General features: G+C 45.3%; 1 protein-coding gene across 2 annotated transcripts in view; it reads left to right on the top strand.

The window, feature by feature from the left end:
* The window catches only part of ATP8B2 (ATPase phospholipid transporting 8B2), a 107,927-nt gene that overhangs the window by 41,133 nt on the left and 46,399 nt on the right, over positions 1–20,395 (top strand). For both annotated transcript variants that reach the window (XM_033923723.1, XM_033923724.1), the window contains exons 12-15: positions 8,456–8,652; positions 12,259–12,467; positions 14,019–14,062; positions 14,882–15,047. In XM_033923723.1, coding sequence (XP_033779614.1) covers positions 8,456–8,652; positions 12,259–12,467; positions 14,019–14,062; positions 14,882–15,047 — 616 coding nt within the window. The remainder of the gene's footprint in view (positions 1–8,455; positions 8,653–12,258; positions 12,468–14,018; positions 14,063–14,881; positions 15,048–20,395) is intronic.

The following is a 20,395-nucleotide window of genomic DNA, read 5'->3' as shown; positions in this document are numbered from 1 at the left end:
GGTAAAAGCAACAGAAACAGAGTCGTAACTGTCTAAGTAACGGAGGATTATCATCAGTTTACAAACAAAATTGACTATTAGGTCGCAACTATCCACAATCCCAATTACAAGATAAGAGTGCGGTCATGGCCCTGTGGGAGTGGTAAAAAGTCTTGCTCTTACAGTACAAAAATATTGTGCCCAATTTCTCTGACTCATCAGCATTGAATACCATTTCTGGTACCAGTATCTCCTTTACAACTTCGGTAAAGACTGAAGCAAAGAATTCATGTAATATCTCTGCTATGGCCTTGTCTTCCCTGAGTACCCCTTTTACCCCTCAGTCATCTAGTAGTCCATCTGATTCTTTTGTCATCTTCTTGCTTATACCTAAAAAAGTTTTACTATGTGTGTTTGCCTCCAAAGCTATCACTTTTCAAGGTCTCTCTTTGCCTTTCTTATCAGTATCTTGCATTTGATTTGCCATTCCTTATGCTTTTTCTATTATTTTCAATCAGATCCTTCTTCCATTTCAGCTCTAATAGTTTCCTCCACCTCACTTGTCAACCACGCTGACTGCCGTTTAATCTTCCTTCCTTTTTTTACTTTAAATCTTTTTTTATTAACAAGAAAGAAAACACAAACAGCAACAGGACAAGTAAAGTTTTGTTATATTAAAAAAAAAAAGGGCAACCTGCCATCGAGGACTGGACTCTTATGTCCCCAATAGCTACAGAAAAAGACACCCCCCCCGAAATGGTCCACCCCCCCAAAGCCCTCCAACCTTTGCCTGCCCCCCCATTCCCAAATTCAACAGTACAAAGAGCACTTAGTATAAGACAGGTAGGTGAGGATACAGTTGAAGACTGTTTAAAATATGACTACAACTCCTTGGAAATAAAATGTCCAAATAAGGAGACCAAATGTTGACAAAGTCTCGACTCCTGCGATGAGAGGAGGAAGCCATGCGGGCCTCCCAACCCATCAGCTTCCTTCTTTTTTTAATACATGGAATATATCTGGTCTCAGCTTCCAGGATGGTATTTTTTGAATAACATCCACACCTGATTTAAATTTTTGACCTTTGCATCTGCTCCTTTCAGTTTCTTTATTACCATTCTCCTCATGTTATCATAGTCTCCTTCTCCTTTTCTGTGCGTATTTCAGAGATTATATCAAATCTGATCGTGTTATGATCACTATTATCAAATGATCCCAGCACCGTTATCTTCTGTACCTTATCACGTGCTGCACTAAGGACTAAAGACTAGATGTAGAATTGCCTCGCCTCTTGTCAGTTCCTGAATCCGTTGCTTCATAAAGCAGTCCTTGATTTCATCAAGAAATTTGACCTCCCTAGCATGCCATGATCTTACATTTACACAGTCAATATTGCAGTAGTTGAAATCACCCGTTATTATTGTTAATCCAGTCTGTTAGCCTCCCTAATTTCTGATAACATTTCAGCATCTGTCCGTTCATCCTTGCAGACGGATGGTAGTACACTCCTATCACTATCCTTTTCCCCTTTACACATGGAATCTCTACCCAAAGGGGTTCCAAGGTGTGTTTAGGTTCTTGTTGAATTTTTAGTCTATTCGATTTAAGGCTCTCCTTAATGTATAATGTTACTCCTCCACCAATTTGACCCACCCTGTGTCTATTAGCTGCAGTCTATACTGATATTTTAGCAATTTTAAAATAGCCCGTTTAAATGGTAGCCTAAGAACTGTAACAGAGACTTTCTGTTCTAAGAAAGAGACTTTCTAATTACCCAACATGTATCTCCTTAACTTCTCGCCAATTCTTTATGTAATTCTCACGACAATTCTTATGTAATGTTACAATTCTTGTAACCTGACAACTCTTGTATAATCCGCCTTGAACCGCAAAGTAATGGCGGAATAGAAATCACTAATGTAATGTATCCCTTAAACTCCCTTGCTAAGCGAACAGACGTTGCATTCAATGATTGCGGCAGTTCAAAAGTAGGAGCTCTTGACTTCCTAGGACTTCAAGGATATGTTCCCACACATTCTGCTCTAGAAAGTACATCAGTGGTTTATGGCTCTGGGAAACCGCCATCAGTTCCAGGTTCTGCTCTTCGGTCTCACCATGGCACATCGATTTGTTCATCCAAGTGTGGATAGTTGCCTCACAGGTACCAAGTCAGTGGCAGGCAAGCCATTTCGCATTTGTTGCAGTTGCTGGGGTGGATTTCAGAACTCCTTATTGCCTTTTAACCCTTACTTTGCCAGCCACCTCCTTGGAGAATCGTAATGGTTTTATTTTCCTTTTGCTTTTCATTTATGCAGTGGATCTCTAAAAGGCAAGAGTATGTAAACCAAGCATCGAGCACTTCAGCTCAAAACACCTATATAATAACCTTTGCGCTACTAAGAAATGATAAAGAAGGTAACCTGCACAGCAGGTACAGCCTCAACACCTTTCCTGGGCAGCCTTGATGGGCCATGTTGGTTGTCTCTGCAGTCATTTACTATGTGAACATGTCATTTATTTTTCCTTCTTTACGACCGAGTTCTTGTGTTTGAATTAGGTGTGGTGGCTCCCTTTTTCCCTGCTAGGTAGAGCTTTTTAGAGGGCTTTTAGAGAGGGTCTAGGATTATTCAGTGTGGCCATATTATTGCGGCCAGTTCAGCACAGCTGTTTTACCGCAGTGTGCAAGGCAAAGGAAAACAAGATAGAGAGTTGTGTGGGGATAGAAATCAAACCCATCCCTGCTGGAATCAAATCCGTTCCCGCCCGTCCCTGCAAGTAATCTCATCTGTCCCCGTAAACTTCACTAGTTATTTCATTTAATTATGCTGCTGAATTAGAGGCTGTGGTAGAGATCCATTTACAAATAATCAAAGACACTTTATTAATTTGGAAATATTAATTGGGAAGAAAACATACTTTGTAAATGGGTCTCTGCCAGAGTCTCTAATGTAAATAAAAAAATAGAAATTCTCCAGCAGATGAGCACCCTCAAGCTTTGTCAGCTGAAGACTTCCACTGAAGGTGGCCAAAAATCTTTTTTCCCAAGCTTGGCAAGCTACATCAGGTTCCCTAAGCCTCAGATGCTGGCACCTCATTGGCTCAAGGATGCTACCAGCATCTTCAGGCTCACTTTGTTGCTGCTGCTGGCTGCCCAAAGATTTAAAATTACAACGGTTGGGGAGGAGGTAGGTGGGCGAGTTGGGAAAGTCATAACTGACTCTTCTGTATCACTTGGTAGACTGGTATAGTCCTTATGAATAGGTAATATGCCCCACTGCTACCAGGAGGTGCAGACTGAGATCAAATTTATATCAGTATAGCATGCCCCTCTTGCTACTCCAGTTTTCCTCAGTCTCCGGTAGCAGATGGTAAGGCTTTTCAGCTCCCCTCTTAGCACTGTTGGAACTTTGTTTGTAGACTCCTGGTTCCCCTTTTTATACCGGATAGAGCTTGGGCGAGTTCTGTTTGGGGATCTGTCCGACCTTGGGGGTGTTAAACCCGGCGGGTCTCATGCTGAGTCCCTCCCCACACCTTCCTGCACCTCCCCATATTTTTGTAGTGGGCCTCAGCAGGCAGCCTGGCCCCCTGGTTGATCAGCCTCCAGCTTTGAGAGCTGTGGAGTCCGTTCTGACTAAGTAAAAAGAAATAACAAAAAAATCCTGAGGTGTGCCAGTCTAAAGGGCTCATTTCCCTTTATAACTGCCTTTTTTTTCTCAACTAACCAGCACTTTCTTTACAGCTAGGGCGGTTTTCAGTACAATAAGCTCTTTTAAAGGGAAAAGTGCTCCAGGTGCGAGGTACTCGTGGCCAGCCTGTACAAACGTTGTGCAAGCCGGAGCAGTGGGGAAGCCTAGTCTGAATCGGATGCTGGCGGCCAGGGCACCCCCCCGCATGTGCCTCGCGGTTTGGCTTTGGATCGTGGGGAAGCCTGTGCTTCCCCTGACACCCACGCAGGGGCTTCCCCAGCCGCCGATGGTCAGGGAGCACAGGATTCCCTTTTCGCATCGGTCGGTTCCTCAGCCTCAGCGTCAGGAAAGTCCCAGGCTTTTTGGACATGACAGGCCGCAGGAGCTTTGATTTTGGTGGTTTCAGGTTCAGTTTTGTCAGGAACCTCCTCATTCATTTCAGTTACCTCAGGTGGCCTTCCCCATGTTCTGGAAATACAGGGGCAAGGTATGTCAGGGTCCCCTGCTCGGGCAGGGAGTCCCTAGGGGCCGCCTGGGGTTTTTCCCCCTGAATTTATGTTAGCACTTTGTAAAGCTTATGTGCTGGCGGCAGGAGGTTCCGTGTCCACTCCGGGGTTCTCAGGGGAGGTTTTACCCTCGACGTCCTCCCCAGTGCGGCCCCACACAGCGGTGGTTTTTCCCCCTTCTATTCCTCTCTCATCCAAACGCCCAAGGGTCTCTTGGGATGAGGATTTTTTTCCCAGAGGAGCACGAGGTGATTGATGAGGACCTGGACCCTTGGGGAGAATTCAGAATCCTCTTTGTGGGCTGGATTCCGCCAACGAGGGGTTTGGGTAACCCCCAGCCGGTGAAGATGCGTCTGTGGTGCGCATTTTTCAGTGGGAAGAGCTCCATGAGTTAATCCTTCAGGTCTCCTCGATTTTGCACTTTGAGGACCCCGTGTCGGAGCCCCCACGTATGGTGGACCCCTTGCTTAAGGGGATTTACTCTGCTTCCCGTTCTTTTCCTCTCCATCAGGATATTCGGGACATCATGCTTGCACAGTGGCAGGTGCTAGAAGCCCCTTTTCGCTTTGCGCACTCTATGGCCCGCCTGTATCCCATTCCGGAAGGGGATAGGGATACTCTGAAGTCGCCTATTGAGGGCAGTGCGGCCTTGAAGGACCCGGAGGAGCATAAGTTGGAGTCCCTCCTTAAACAGAGTTTTGATGTGACCGCTCTGTCCATCCAGGCAGCTGTGTATGGCCGGCTGGTGGCTCAGGCATGTTTTCATTGAGCCCAACATGTACGTGATGATAAATCTGAGAATTGGGACTTGCTAAGGCAAGAAGTTGCCAAAATTGAAATGGGTGCTTCTTATCTCGGATGCCATGTATGACCTCTTGCAAGCAATTCCAAGTCTCTGGCCTTAGGAGTGGCAGCACGCCGTATCTTGTGTCTTCACGCTTGGTCAGCGGATTTGGCGTCCAAAGCTAAGTTCACGAAGTTTGCTTTTAAATAATAATAATAACAGTTCATATACCGCAATACCTTTAAGTTCTATGCGGTTTACAATAGATTAAGCGAGGTACAAATTGATTGAATTTAAGAGGGGGGAAGAGGAGAGTTAATAGGACCGGAAATACGTTGTTGAGAAAGAGATTAATAGGACAGAGGAATCACTATGGAGGAGAAAGAAGATGAGTGGGTCAGTTATCTAGACACTTTAGGAACAGTTGAGTTTTTAGATGTTTTCTGAATTCCTCATAAGTAGTGGGCGAAAGCAGTTGATCTAGGTCTTTACCCCACAATGCTGCTTGATGTGAAAGAAGGTGTTTATGGTGTTTTTTCAGTTTACAACCTCTAACTGGGGGTGAAACGAAGTAGGAATGAGAGCTTCTCTTGTGTCTGTTGGCAGAGAAGGAGAAAAGATCAATTATGTATTTAGGGGCAAGTCCGTTTAGCGCTTTAAAGCAGAAGCAGGCGAATTTAAACTTTATGCATGCTTCCATCGGTAGCCAATGTAACTGCCAGTAGTAGGGTGATACATGATCGAATTTCTTTAGTCCGAAGATTAATCTAACCGCTGCATTTTGCATTAGTTGTACACGTCGCATATTTTTTTGGGAAATAGCTAAGTAGGCAATGTTACAGTAGTCAAGTTGACTTAGTACAAGGGATTGGACCAGGGTTCTGAATGCCGACGTATCAAAATAAGCTTTAATGGATCTGAGTTTCCAGAGAGTGAAGAAACCCTTTCTGATTAAGGAGTCCACCTGGTCTTTCATGGTTAGGCATTGATCCAGAGTTACACCTAGTATCTTTATGGAGGGCTGGATGGGGTGATTAAGTTCATTTATGCATAGAGGTGTTTTGGTGTCAAACGGATGTGGTGAAGCAATGAAGAATTTTGTTTTTTCTGAATTAAGTTTGAGCTTGAAGTTTGTCATCCATTGCTCCATCATGTTTATGGCTTCTGAAGCCTTGGGAATAGTTTCCGAGATAATCGTGAAGTCATCTGCATAACTGAATAGTTTTATCCCCAGCTGAGTTAATTGCAAGCTCAGAGAGGACATGTAGACGTTAAATAGCAATGGAGACAATGGTGACCCTTGTGGCACACTGGATGGATTGCTCCAGATATTGGAAAGCTCATAATTGAAGCGTACCTGATAGGTGCGGGATGTAAGGAAGCCACGAAACCAGTTCAGCACCTTGTCTTCATATCCCCTGCTTGCCTTCAGAGAAAGCAAAGCTGCTTACCTGTAACAGATGTTCTCCGTAGACAGCAGGGGAATGCAGCCACACTTGCCCGCCCACCGTCCCCTCATTTCTTCCATTCTCTACTGCTAGGGATGCAACTGTCAGGGCAGAGGAAGGGGCTAAAGGAGTAGGGTCCCCTTGCACATGCCCAGTAAGCTCAAAGTTTACCATTAGCTAGGGGAGAGTTCTGCCAGTCAGGCTCAGTCATTGGACTTCACCTTCAAGTGTGGCTGCATTCTCCTGCTGTCTACGGAGAACACCTGTTATTGATATATCATAGCTGATATATATAGTTGCACCATGTGTACAATTCTGCTTCTATGCAGCACAAGGGGTTTAGTGCTGCTATTTTGAAGGTGGCAGGGGCAAGTGGGTATCACTCCTGCCTCTTGAGGTACGGGTCTTGGGAGAGTGTTGGAAGAGGTGGCATTAGACATCAGAGATTATTGATTTTTTTTATTTTTTTTTTTTAAATCGGGGACTGGAGCCTGGTTAGGGATGGAGTAGGGGTCATTAAACTACCATGGATGTTTAATGTCAGGGACAGGAAGGAGTCAGAGGGACAGACAGATGGAGGGAGAAGTGGGGGTTACCAGTGAAAGGTTTTTGTTTTTTTTAATTGGGGGTTCTAAGTTGGGGAGGGAAACTACTGTAGGTGGAACCTTTGTGGAAAGCAGTCTGGGCAGGATGATCGGGATGGAGGGAGATAAAGTGATGCTGCTAGATACCCACTCTTCTCAATCAAACTTTTACACTGCTCTGAACCTGGTGCAAAGTGAAATATATATATACTAGTCTTATACCCCGTTACATTAATGGGTGCTAGAATATATATGTGTGTGTGTCTGTGTTTATTTCTTTCTCTCTCTCTCTTTCTCTCTCCTTAGCCGCTTTCTGTATTTCTGTCTTTCTTTCTTTTTCCTCGGCTGTCCACCCATTCTCCCTTCCTTTTACCTTCCCTGTGTCCACCACCACCCCTTCACTGCTCCCCTTATCCAGCAGCAGCCCTTCTCCCTTTTTTTATCTCCCCCCTGTCCAGCAGCACCTCTTTCCTGTCCCCCTATCCAGCAGTAGGCCTCCCTTCCTTTTTCTCCCCCCCTCGTCTGTTCCCCTATCCAGCAGCACCCCTTACCTCGCGTCTGGCCTCCGCCGACAGCCGCGGCGGCCTACAGCCGCTAACAGCCGCCGCGGCCAACAGCCTCCGCCTAAGCGCGCATGTCCACTCCTACCTGAAGAGCCCTACAGCGCACGGAAAATGGAACACGCAGGTGGGAGTGCGCATGCGCGCTTAGGTTTTTATTATATTAGATATATATATATATTTTTTTATTTTTTTTTAATTGCTATATGCAGTAAGGATTTCTGTGAGAATTGTCTCCCAAGCTGAAACCCTTCCTGCATTGCTTAGTCAGTTCAAACCATGTTAAATCTGCAGTAATGCTTTCAGTCGAACTAGATACTGGGCTTCTGAATAACTGACATAGGAGGTGACACATTCATGCTGCAATGCACCTTCTGGATTATTAGTCGACAGCTTCCTCACAGCCCAAGTTTGGAACACCAGGAATCCACCAGTGAGAAATATGCTAATGATCAAGGCCGGCCCGACCATTAGGAAAGGATAGGCAGTCACCTAGGGCAGCAGCTTCTGGGTGCACCAACGAGTAGCTGCAGTCAGAACAAAACAATAAATCCAAAAGCAACTGGAGGGTGGGCACTTTTCAAGTGGCCCATTTACCCCGATTATTTTGGGAGGGGGTAGTGTAGGGGTGATCATGATTGGGTTTGGGTTGGGTTTTTTGGGTGGCTGATACCCTTGCACCTGCCCTACTAATGATATCTTATAACTGCAGTGAGCAAACATTCAGGAAACTGCTTAGCTACTTTTGTAATTTGCAGTATATTAACAATAAAATGTGAAATGTAAAGCAGCTGTTAGATTTGATTCATTAATTTTTAACACTGTCTTTTACCAAGGTTGGCTGCTGAGTAAATCTGATTGGCTGGCTGTACATTGACATGCTTCTCATTGACTGTGTTTATTGACAGATTTTTGGATTCCTGGTTTGCATGGGTATTATTTTGGCAATTGGGAATTCCATCTGGGAGTATGAAGTTGGAGTGCATTTCCAGATCTACTTGCCATGGGATGTAGCAGTGGACAGTGCCTTCTTCTCCGGCTTCCTCTCCTTTTGGTCTTACATCATTATTCTCAACACTGTGGTTCCAATCTCCCTCTATGTCAGGTAGGCAAAGTTCTCCAGGCTGCGTCAGCATGCAACCTCTCGCTAATGTTAGAGGGAAACTCAGGGTGCCCCTGGTGTGTTGTCCTTAAGACACAACTTGTTCATAGCCATATTATCTTATTTACAGTCATAGCAGAAAAGAGGCAATAACAATATTTGATAAAAGATCTTGAGGGGTGTAAGTTTTCAAGTTGCTGATAGGAAGAGTCAACATTAAAAACAGCCTTCCAGGATACAAATTTTAGTCACAGGATGGGCAATAACCAGTAGCGGTTTATCAGCAGATGTTAAGGAGGGAGTATTTGTATTTGTTATAAATCAGTTTCGGGTTTGTTACCAGGTTATCTTGTGTCTCATTTTTCTTTGAGTCACGCCAAAAAGACCACACGTAGAGTGCACTTGTTTTCATATCCCTCCATAAAATCCTGTCATTATAAGAAGTTCCTTGAGAGAACCCTCTCATTTCAAGCCGCTAAATTGAATGTATGGCTTGGAAAAATGATGTTACAGGTCTCTTCCTATCTTTATTTTAGAAAATTGTTGAAGACTCAACTTTTTGATAGGCTGGTATCTTAATGCATTCTGCTTCATTTTTTCAATCAAGTTCCTTATATTCAACTTGATGCATTTTATCTGTTCTATGTATTACTTCTTTCCCTGCCATGCCGGTATTTTCTGCATTATATTGTAAATGCTTTCTGTCTTTATTACATTACATTACATTATATTAGTGATTTCTATTTCGCCAATAACTTGCGGTTCAAGGCGGATTACAAAAGAAGTTATCTGGCCATTTCCAGAGGAATTGAAGAGTAGAGCGAGATGCTACAGAGAATTGGGATGAGTCTTGCGGTGTTAGTTTGTCTTCAAGGATGTCTTGAATAGGATGGTTTTTATTTATTTTCTTATTTACTTATGCATAGAGTGGTCTCACAATGGAAGTTGAACAGAACGAGGTCAAAGCTAGTCATCTTGTTATCTTATTATTATATCTTTTACTGTGCATTTTAATTAGATACTGGTTACTTCCCCCCTTTTATGAAGCTGTGTTAGGGGTTTTTTTTATCGCTGGCCTCAGTGGTAAAAGCTCCAACGCTCATAGAATTCCAGAGCTTTTACCATTGTGGCCAGTGATAAAAAAACCCTAATGCCCAGTTCAGGAACCCCCAGTGTAATGTCATTTATCTGTTTTTAAGTCCATTATTCTAATTTGTATTTTATCTGTAACCCACGTATTAGCTCATCTTGTTGTGAACCACCTAGAACTTTTTCGGTATGGCGGTATATAAGAATAAAATTATTATTATTTAAAATGTATGCCCATTGTCAAATGATGTACATGCTTTTACCTGATAAATGAACGGGTGATGCTGAGAGCAAAGATTAGAGATACGTATGTGGTTTTGTATAATAAAAGCTACACGCGTTTCTATGATGGAAGAATTACACACAAAGTGGATACAAGCTCTGCTAAATTTTCCAGGAGCAATCGTCAAAAACAAAATCCTGCACAGAAGTCTCTATTGGCTTTGCACCAGTGCAGGAAGTTTTGAGTACTGAATCCAAAGAGACGATTTAAAAAAAAAAAAAACACTCACATTTGATGTTGGCTTCTAAGTTTTCAGCAGACAGTTGATACCCAAAACTTGGTCATCTGGATTTAGGTATGCTATTCATTTCCTATGTTAGGCTTATTGCTGCTGGGTCTGTCGACTTCTTGGTCTCATATACGAAGGGGTGCTGGAAAGTTCTCAGCCCAGCCAAGAAGAGAATGACGTGGAACCATGAAACTTACAAAGTATTCCACATATTCATCCCTAACTTCAACACACTTGGCACATCACGTCTGAAGTTTCTGTAACCCTTCCAAAAAATACTCTGGTGTCTAGTCACTGAAATATTGCTCTGCTGCTGCAATCATCTCTGAATCACTCAAAATTGTCACCCTTTCAAACTATTTTTAAGGTTTGAAAACAGAAAATAGATAGAGCAAAATCTGGTAAGTAAGTCTATGCACTGAAAGTCTCTTACCGTCAAAGCTGCTGGGGCTCCCTTACAGCTGCTGCCTACTTGCCTGCTTTAGCGGCTGGGGTGGTTCAGGCATCCCAGCTGCTACAGGCCTCAGGGGTGTTTTTCTTGGTGGGCTTTGCTCTGATTTTGGCGGGAAACACCTCCTTTTTGTCTGCAGCCTCAGGTGATCTTTCCCCCTGTTTTGGAGAGACGGGGCAGGTTTCTGCTGGGTCCTCTGCTTTGGCAGTGAGTCCCATTGGGCCACCAGGAGTGTTTTCCCCTGATTTTGTTTTAGCCTTGTGCAAGGCTTATCTTCAGGCAGCCAGGGGTCTTGCTTCCACCCCGGGGGTCTCGTGGAGGGTGTTCCCTCTGCATCCACTCCGGTTTTGTCCCTGTCTCCTCTTTCGTCCAAGTAACAAAGGGTCTCTTGGGACGATGATGTTTTGTATGGGGAGCAATTTTCGCTTGGGGGTCCTCCAGGATCCTCTTGGAGGGATATGGATGCCGCTGACAGAGGTTTTTCGGTTCCACCAGCTGGCGAGGATGTGTCAGTGGTGCGCATCTTTCAACAGGAAGAGCTCCAGGAGCTTATTCTATAGGTTTCCTTGGTGTTGCACTTCAAGGAAGACGCAAAGGAACCCCTGCGTGTGATGGACCCCCTGCATCGGGAAGTCCGCTTAAGAAAGCATGGGACAGGCAGTGGAATCTCTTAGAGAGAGGAGGAGATAGTGGATGCTACTGATGGACAGACTGGATGAGCCATTTGGCCTTTATCTGCCATCATGTTTCTTTGAGACTGTGACGTATATACGTAATTTAATACATGCATCTGCACTGCCTCTTGTTCTTGTATGTTATAAAAGTACATGCATGTTTTCACATAGCTGAAAATCAACTTCTTTAGCAACTCTCCAGACCAGCATAGGTTAATCTTACAAGCGGGTATATATCTCATCATGACCAGAAGGTGGAGACTGAGACAAAACTTTGGAACTGTACATATCATGTGACACCTCCCTAGCAGGTGTGGTGACCTGTACCCATCTCCCTTGGTAGGGCTGTTAGAATTTGTTTAGGAATTTTTGTCCCTTTTTGTTGCCGGACTGAGCTTGTCTCTGTCTCACTTTTATTCTCTTTAAGACATTTTTTCATTCTTATTTAATTTAGCATTATCCATTCTTTCTTTTGTGCGTGGGAGCCCATCCTCACTACCACTGCCTCCTATTTTTTTCATGAGTTCTATAAATTTTAACCTTGAGGTAAGAACACTTCTGTGCAGCTACCTTTAGACTAACAGTTCCTGCTGTAGCTCACCCCTGGGAATTCTCCATGCCTATCTTTATGATGGTCTACAGAGTATTTTCAAGAGCTCAACCAAAGAATCCCAGTCAGGTCTTCTAGAACAATACTGAGACCTCATCCTTGCATACAGTTCTGTCAGTGTGCCTCCCTCTTAAGACCCTCGTACATGGTTCTGCCAGACTGCATATCATAGATTTCAGCAGAAATAGAAATAAATACTGTGTTAGGTCTGTCTTCTACAGTTGTTTCTAACTGGGTTAGTTACACTGTTCTCTTTTGCTTATTTTTCTGCAGTGTGGAAGTTATCCGACTTGGACACAGTTACTTCATTAACTGGGATCGTCGGATGTTCTGCATGAGAAGGAACACTGCCGCCGAGGCACGGACCACCACCCTGAATGAGGAGCTCGGACAGGTGGAGTACATCTTCTCTGACAAGACTGGGACTCTAACGCAAAACATCATGCTCTTCAATAAGTGCTCTATCAATGGCAGAAGCTATGGTGAGTCATCACTAGGAGACACTGTTGACCTTGCTGAGACCAGAGCAAGGAGGAACCCTGTGCCAGGAAAAGATGCTGAAAATGCCACACGCTAGTACTGAGGAGTAGCATTTTGGTGGGAGCTGGCAACAGGGAGTTGAATTCTGCTGGGAATAGAGAGCTGATAGCATCTGAAAGCTGGGGGAGCCAAGAGGTGTTATGGTGGCTCATTTAAATGTGTAGTGTCTCTTACTCATCCCGAGTGGAAAGCTAGGTATCAATTTTCAAAGGTTTTAAACCTTCTGAAAACAATCTTGAACTGAGTTCCCAAATTTAAGCCTCCTTTTATCAAGCCGCATTAGGTTTTTTTATCGCCGGCCACCGTGGTAGAATCTCCGACGCTCATAGAATTCCTATGAGAGCCAGAGTTTTTACTGCAGCAGCCTGTGATTAAAACCCTAACGCGGTTTAAGAACATAAGAATAGCCTTACTGGGTCAGACCAATGGTCCATCAAGCCCAGTAGCCAATCTAGTGGCCATTCCAGGTCATTAGTACCTGGCCAAAACCCAAGGTGTAGCAATATTCCATGCTTGATAAAAGGGGGCCTTAGGGACTTCACTACATGCCTAGATTTATGTTCCTACAAAGTACACAGCTATGGGACCAGGTTAGAGCAAGAATATAAGAATTTCCATTCTGGGACAGACCGACGGTCTGTTTCCAACCCATGTCCCAAGTACCTAGCTAGATCCCAAGTAGTAAAACAGATTTTATGCTGCTTATCCTAGGAATAAGCAGTAGATTTCCCCAAGCCATCTCAATAATTGCCTACTGACTAGAGAATGACACTGGGAAAAAAATTGTCTTTGTCACCGCCCCGTTCCCGCTACCACCATCCCTGTCACCGCCCCGTCCCCATGACTACTATCCCCGCAGCATCCGTACAAGCCTCAGTACTGCAATATTTAGCTTATTCCTTCCTTATAAATCAAAGTTCTGGCTGCTGAACTAGAGAAAGAGATGTTCAGCTGGCAGGGCTTTGTTTATAAATTTTTTTCAATACAACTAATATACTACTTTATTCTAAAGCAAAAAAAGAAAATAAATAAATAGAAATTGGTGGGGTAGTGGGGGAGAGGGAAGGAAGGAGAGAGATCTTGGAGATTATGGACAGAAGGAAAGTAGTGAAAAAGAGAGATGCTGTACATCACAGGGGTGGGAGAAGGAGGGAGCTAGGGAAGGAAAAAAATGCTGGATGCCATGGGAATGATGGTGGACCATGAAATGGTAGAGAAATGAAGATACTGGAAATAGGGGTTGAAGGCCTTGAGCTATCCTTAATGGAGGGTAGGGAAGAGTGCATCTGAAGTTCACTTAGGCCCAAGGGGATTTGACACCCTGCCCTGATTCCAGTCCTACATTTTAAGTTGCTAAATTTAGGATTGTTTTCAACTGAAATCCTTCATTACTAAAGTTGGATGTGAATATGCTTATGATGCCAGACTGAAAGCTTGCAGTATTCTTTTTGTGGAACCCCTTCAGCAAAGATCACTTAAGCTTTGCTTTTTAGGTGATGCTATTGAAGTTCTGGGAACCAAAGACAACTTCTGTGAGGTGAGTGCTCTTTTCCTTGCTCTTTGCTTCTGTTTTCATCTACCTGTGCTTCACATTGACCATGTCGGTCCTCTCTGTTCCATTTCATGCTCTTCTCTATGACACAAGTTAAGGAAATATGTCAAGCTATGTTAACCCAATGACTGCCCTGTACTAGATTGACAATGTAATTCTCTGGAAATGGCCAGACATTTCTTATTGTAATCTGCCCAGAACTGTAATGTTAAGGAGGAATAAAAGTCAGTACACCTCTCCTTCCATATTTGTGGGGGTTAGGGGCAGATCCGGCCCGTGAATATGGAAAAATCGTGAATAACTTTAGGGATGACTCTGACCCACCCCCGCTTTCTGGACCAGTTCACTGTACTTATTTTTTAAAGCCTGGTGGTCTAGTGGTGAAACGGGGCAGGAGCGATTTTCCTATGCTCCTGCCCTGTGCAGAGCCGGGAACAAAAATGGCTGCCGTGAGTTCCTGTGAGACCATGGAAACTCATGGCAGTCATTTTTGTTCCCAGTTCTGCATAGGGCAGAAGCATAGGAAGTTCACTCCTGCCCTGCTTCACTGCTAGACCACCAGGTTTTAAAAAGCAAGTAAGTGGAGAGGTCCGGGAGGTGGAGGTGGGTAATTCAGACGAAAACTGCGACTAACTGAAGTCGCGAATATGGAGGGGGATGTGTAAATGTAATGTAAGTAACTTGTACCCATAACTACGTGGACAAGGCATTCAAACAAGGAGCTGGTGCAGATTTATGTTCCTTTTGAAAATTGGTATAAAATCTGCAGACTTTGCTCCACATATGTTACTCTTTTCCCTATAGAGAGATGAACATGCCGATTTCTCGTTTAACCCTTTGGCTGATGAGAACTTCTATTTCTCGGACTCAAATTTACTGGAGGCAGTGAAGGTGGGGTCCCCTCTAGTCCACGACTTCTTTCGCCTGCTCTCATTATGTCACACGGTTATGTCAGAAGAAAAAAAGGAAGGTGAGATTAAAGGATTTTTCGTTTCCTGTTCCAAGTGTCCCTGCTGGATTTACATGTAATTTCGGTTACCTTTCGAGACTGTAAAACTCAAAAGGGTTGTGTAAGGTCTTTAATTTTTTTTTTCTCTTTGTAGTTGATAAGAATCTCCAAGATGTTTTTTTGACCCTTTTTTGGGAGTTTATAACCGTTTAGGGGGCAGGTGGGTTGTTCAAGCCTTCACAGTACTTTCCAAAAGGCCTGAAGATGTGAATCCTGGAGCTGGGGTTTGTATCTCTGGGTTTCTGTCTCTTTGGAGGAGCATGTGAATGCTTGGGGGAGGGTGTTTCTAGATAATACAATGGTTTAATTGGGCCTTTGAAAACTGGCTGAAGCTGAGCATCTCAATTTTTTTTTTTTTTTTTTTTAATTAATTTTTCTTTTTATTAAGAAAAGAAGTATACAAAGAAGTAAACGACAATCCGAATACAAAGAACCAGGAACAAAGTAAAACACCAGACTAGAGGGTCTACCGCGTGGTTTCTGCGCGGAGACAAAAGATACTCAGCAAAAGCCAAGAAGAACCCACCCCCCACACCCCCCCAAGCACTCCAGTGTCAGAAATTCAGAAGAGCACTTCGGGCACCCGGAGACAAATTGTCCCAGACCGGAGCCCAAACCGCTCGGAATTTCCTCCATTGACCAGGGCCACTTTTCTTAGTATCCAAATATTCATACTTCAGCAAAGTAAACAGTTCATTTTTCCACATTGTGAGGGTAGGCACCTCAGCCTGCCTCCATAACAAGAGGATACATTTACGAGATAACAAAAAGGCCTTCTGCAGCAACAGGGAATTACCCCTAGAAAGTCCCAAAGAAGTAAAGTGATAAAAAAGAAAAACCTTCGCTCCAAGGGGAAGTCTTGTCTTTAATTTCGTCTGTAGATGAAGCCCAACAAAAGACCAGAAGGTTTGTATTCTGTCACAGGACCAAAACATATGAAACAAACCCGCAGGGGCAGAACGGCATTTAGGGCATTCAGCATGAGTAGCAATACCGGCCACCAAGGCCTTATATGGGGAAATGTAAAGTCTCAACGAGAATTTATAGTGCTGTTCCTGCAACACCACCGAGCGAGTCAGTTTCGGAAGATGTCACATGAGGATACGCAAATCCTCACCAGGAGCATCTAAATTTAATAGCTTACATTCACTCATTTGATTTTAATTCAGTATGGATTTTTATAAACCGTGCCATGCCACACCCTTGTGCGATTGGGACTGTGAGCATGTAAATTACTAACAAATGGCTAGGGGGGAAAAATGTTTCATACTCATAAATAAAACCTATATCACTTAATATGAGAAATGCATCAGAGTTATAATTTACTATTGTTCGGGAAAAGGCCTCAGAATCGGAGCCTACGCATAGTCTTATCATGGACTGAACAGTCAGCGTAGTTTTACAGCTCCATGCTCCAGTCATAGGCCAAAAAACCGAACTATGCAATGTATTTTCTCCTAATTTTCTAAAAACTTATTTTCAACTTTTTTTAATAGACTTTTTATAAAATTTTTTGTATAGCTTAAATTGTATACTAAAAATCTAAAATTTAACTTATTCAAACTGCATTACTCTCTTGGTTAGAAAAATCGTTGACAGTTGACAGTTGAGGGAGTACAAAGAAGAGCAACCAAACTGATAAAGGGAATGGAAAATCTCCCATATACCGACAGATTGAAGCAGTTGGGACTTTTCTCCCTGGAGAAGCGAAGACTTAGAGGAGACATGATAGAAACCTTCAAGATCCTGAAGGGCACAGAAAAAGTAGACAGGGACAGATTTTTCAAATTAAGGGGCACCACAAGCACAAGGGGGCATTGGGGGAAATTGAAAGGGGACAGGTTTAGAACAAACGCTAGGAAGTACTTTTTCACTCAGAGGGTGGTAGATACATGGAACGCGCTTCCAAAGGCTGTTGTAGACAAGAAAACACTAAATGGTTTCAAAGAAGGTTTGGATAGATTCCTAGAAGAAAAAGGGATTGGGGGGTATAGATAGGTATAGACCATTGCTCAGGCAATGGGCCTGATGGGCCGCCGCGGGAGCGGACCGCTGAGCAGGATGGACCTATGGTCTGCCTCAGCGGAGGCAACTTCTTATGTTCTTATTACTTATCTTAAACATCATCCGTTGTTATTTAGGCGTTCCATTAGCTTTTAATATTGCCTATATAGTGCCTGTACCGACGCGACCAGCGTTTCATGGACTTTGTTCTAGATCCACTGCTTCAGGGCCACATACCGCTGATTTTCACCATTAAGCAACCGCTTTTGGCTCCTAAAACTAAGCAAATAAGTAGCAGATCTATTTTCAGCTGAAAATTTAGGCACTAAGTATGTTCAAGATCAGTGGTCTCAAACTCAAAGCCTTTGCAGGGCCATATTTTGGATTTGTAGGTACTTGGAGGGCCTCAAAAAAAACCAGTTAATGTCTTATTAAAGAAATGAAAATTTTGAATGAAGTAAAATTATTTATAGTTTATAAATCTTTCCTTTTGGCTAAGTCTTAATAATAATATTGTCATTTATAGCTAAAGAGACATAGGATCAAGAAACTGTTTTATTTTACTTTTGTGATTATGATAAACATACCGAGGGCCTCAAAATAGTATCTGGAGGGCCGCATGTGGGCCGCAAGTTTGAGACCACTGTTCAAGATTGACCTTGCTGCAGATGTTAGTGGACATCGTCGACCAGTTGGCGCAACCAGTCTGCCTGATTGTGTCTGCTTTCTTCATTCTAGCTAAAATCCTTCTCAGTTCAAGTTTGACCATCTGCAGGCCATTGCTTCTTATCCAAGCTGGTTTCTCCATTTTCCTTTTTGCATGTTTTCATACAGAAAGTAATATCCAGGTTCTTCCTACTGCCCTCTGTATCAAGTCTACATTTGCATAATTCGGTCACTGTTTTTGATTTCCACTATCCCTGCAGTTAGAGCTATCCAGATGTCTGGTTGTTTTTTTGTTTGGGTTTCTGGTGGCAAGTCAAATGCGCGCAAGACAAAAGCGCCTGGACAATTGCACAAGACAATTGCGCAAAATGACACTTGAGCGCAACGACAATTGAGCTCATGACAATTGCACGCAGCGAATTATAACACATGCGCGCATGCGCAGGAAATTTTAACAACACAATCACGCGCAAGACGTTCACGTAAGGATGTAAGGAACGTCATTGTCATACGTGACTGCGGTTTTGTAAGTGCATTTATCCCAGGACAAGCAGGCAGCATATTCTCACATGTGGGTGACGTCATCCACGGAGCCCCAGCGCGGACAGCTTTTCAAGCAAACTTGATTGAAGTTTCAAGTTTGCACACTGCACCACGCATGTGTGTGCCTTCCTGATCCACTAGAGGGCGCATACCCTCCTCATGGTCCTCAGTTCTTAGTTTTCCGCTGAGCCAGAAAGACCTTGTCTCTCTTCTCTGCGTTCTTCTAAGTGCCTTTCTGGCACCGCGGCTTCTTTATTTTGTTAGGGAGTCGCTGTGCGTTTGTTAATTGATCGTGTATTTCTTTGTTTCAAAAAAAAAAAAAAAAAAAAAAAGAGGACTTTTTATTGTGTTTTTCCTCGGGCAGGCCCTTCTTGGGCCTCAGCCATGCGGCTAGGCCTCATTTGCCTGCAGCTGTATTTTTCTTCTTCCCTGGCCTCTCTCTGGGCTCACCTCGTGTGAGCAGAATGGCCGGGACCCTCTTTCCTTCGTTGGAATCGGACTGTGCAGCTTCGATCCCCGGTAAGTTTTTCTTTCTTTCTTTCTTCTAGGTGCGTTACCTCGGTAACGCCACCGGCTGAGTCTCAGGCATTCCAGGCATCGAGTGCGATCGTGCCCGCCTCTACGAGACCTTCAAAGCGTGCCTCCTTTCATGGGAATACTCATATCGAGGTTGCCCTTATGGAGTGCACTGCTGCACCTTTATTACCAGTTTCATTGGTACGGTGCCGACTTCTGAAACTCGATGTGCCTCGACGTCGACTGGAGCTTCGTGCCTCGACGTCGACTGGAGCTTCGTCCCTCGACATCGACTGAGGCTTCGTGCCTCGACGGAGGCTTCGTGCCTCGACGTCGACTGAGGCTTGGTGCCTCGACGGAGGTTTGGTGCCTCGACGGAGGCTTCGTGCCTCGACGGGGGCTGTGTGCCTCGACGTCGACGGGGGTTTGGTGCCTCGACGGAGGCTTCGTGCCTCGACGGAGGCTTCGTGCCTCGACGGAGGCTTCGTGCCTCGACGGAGGCTTCGTGCCTCGCCGTCGACTGAGGCTTTGTGCCTCGACGGAGGTTTGGTGCCTCGACGGAGGCTGTGTGCCTCGACGTTGACTGAGGCTTGGTGCCTCGACGGAGGCTTCGTGCCTCGACGGAGGCTGTGTGCCTCGACGTCGACGGGGGTTTCGTGCCTCGACGTCGACTGAGGCTTGGTGCCTCGACGTCGACTGAGGCTTGGTGCCTCGACGGGGGCTTCGTGCCTCGACGGAGGCTGTGTGCCTCGACGTCGACGGGGGTTTCGTGCCTCGACGTCGACTGAGGCTTCGTGCGTCGACTGAGGCTGCGTGCCTCGACGGAGGCTGCGTGCCTCGACGGAGGCTGCGTGCCTCGACGGAGGCTTGGTGCCTCGACGGAGGCTTGGTGCCCCGACGGAGGCTTGGTGCCCCGACGGAGGCTTGGTGCCCCGACGGAGGCTTGGTGCCCCGACGGAGGCTTCGTGCCCCGACGGAGGCTTCGTGCCCCGACGGAGGCTTCGTGCCTCGACGGAGGCTTCGTGCCTCGACGGAGGCTGTGTGCCTCGACGTCGACGGGGGTTTCGTGCCTCGACGTCGACTGAGGCTTCGTGCGTCGACTGAGGCTGCGTGCCTCGACGGAGGCTGCGTGCCTCGACGGAGGCTGCGTGCCTCGACGGAGGCTTGGTGCCCCGACGGAGGCTTGGTGCCCCGACGGAGGCTTGGTGCCCCGACGGAGGCTTGGTGCCCCGACGGAGGCTTGGTGCCCCGACGGAGGCTTCGTGCCTCGACGGAGGCTTCGTACCTCGACGTCGACGAAGGTTTCGTGCCTCGACGGAGGCTTCGTGCTTCGACGGAGGCTTCGTGCCTCGACGGAGGCTTCGTGCCTCGACCTCGACGGAGGCTTCGTACGTCGACGGAGGTTTCGTGCCTCGACGTCGACGAAGGTTTTGTGCCTCGACGTCGACGAAGGTTTCGTGCCTCGACGTCGACTGGGGGCTTGGTGCCTCGACGTCGACTGGGGCCTGGTGCCTCGACTGAGGCTTTGTGCCTCGACGTCGACTGCGGCTTGGTGCCTCACCACCGCCTGAGGCCTTGTG

This window comes from Geotrypetes seraphini, chromosome 16, assembly GCF_902459505.1.
Source record: "Geotrypetes seraphini chromosome 16, aGeoSer1.1, whole genome shotgun sequence".
Lineage (NCBI taxonomy): Eukaryota > Metazoa > Chordata > Amphibia > Gymnophiona > Dermophiidae > Geotrypetes > Geotrypetes seraphini.
The sequence above is the reverse complement of the archived record's forward strand: the minus strand, read 5'-3'. Positions and strand labels throughout refer to the sequence as shown.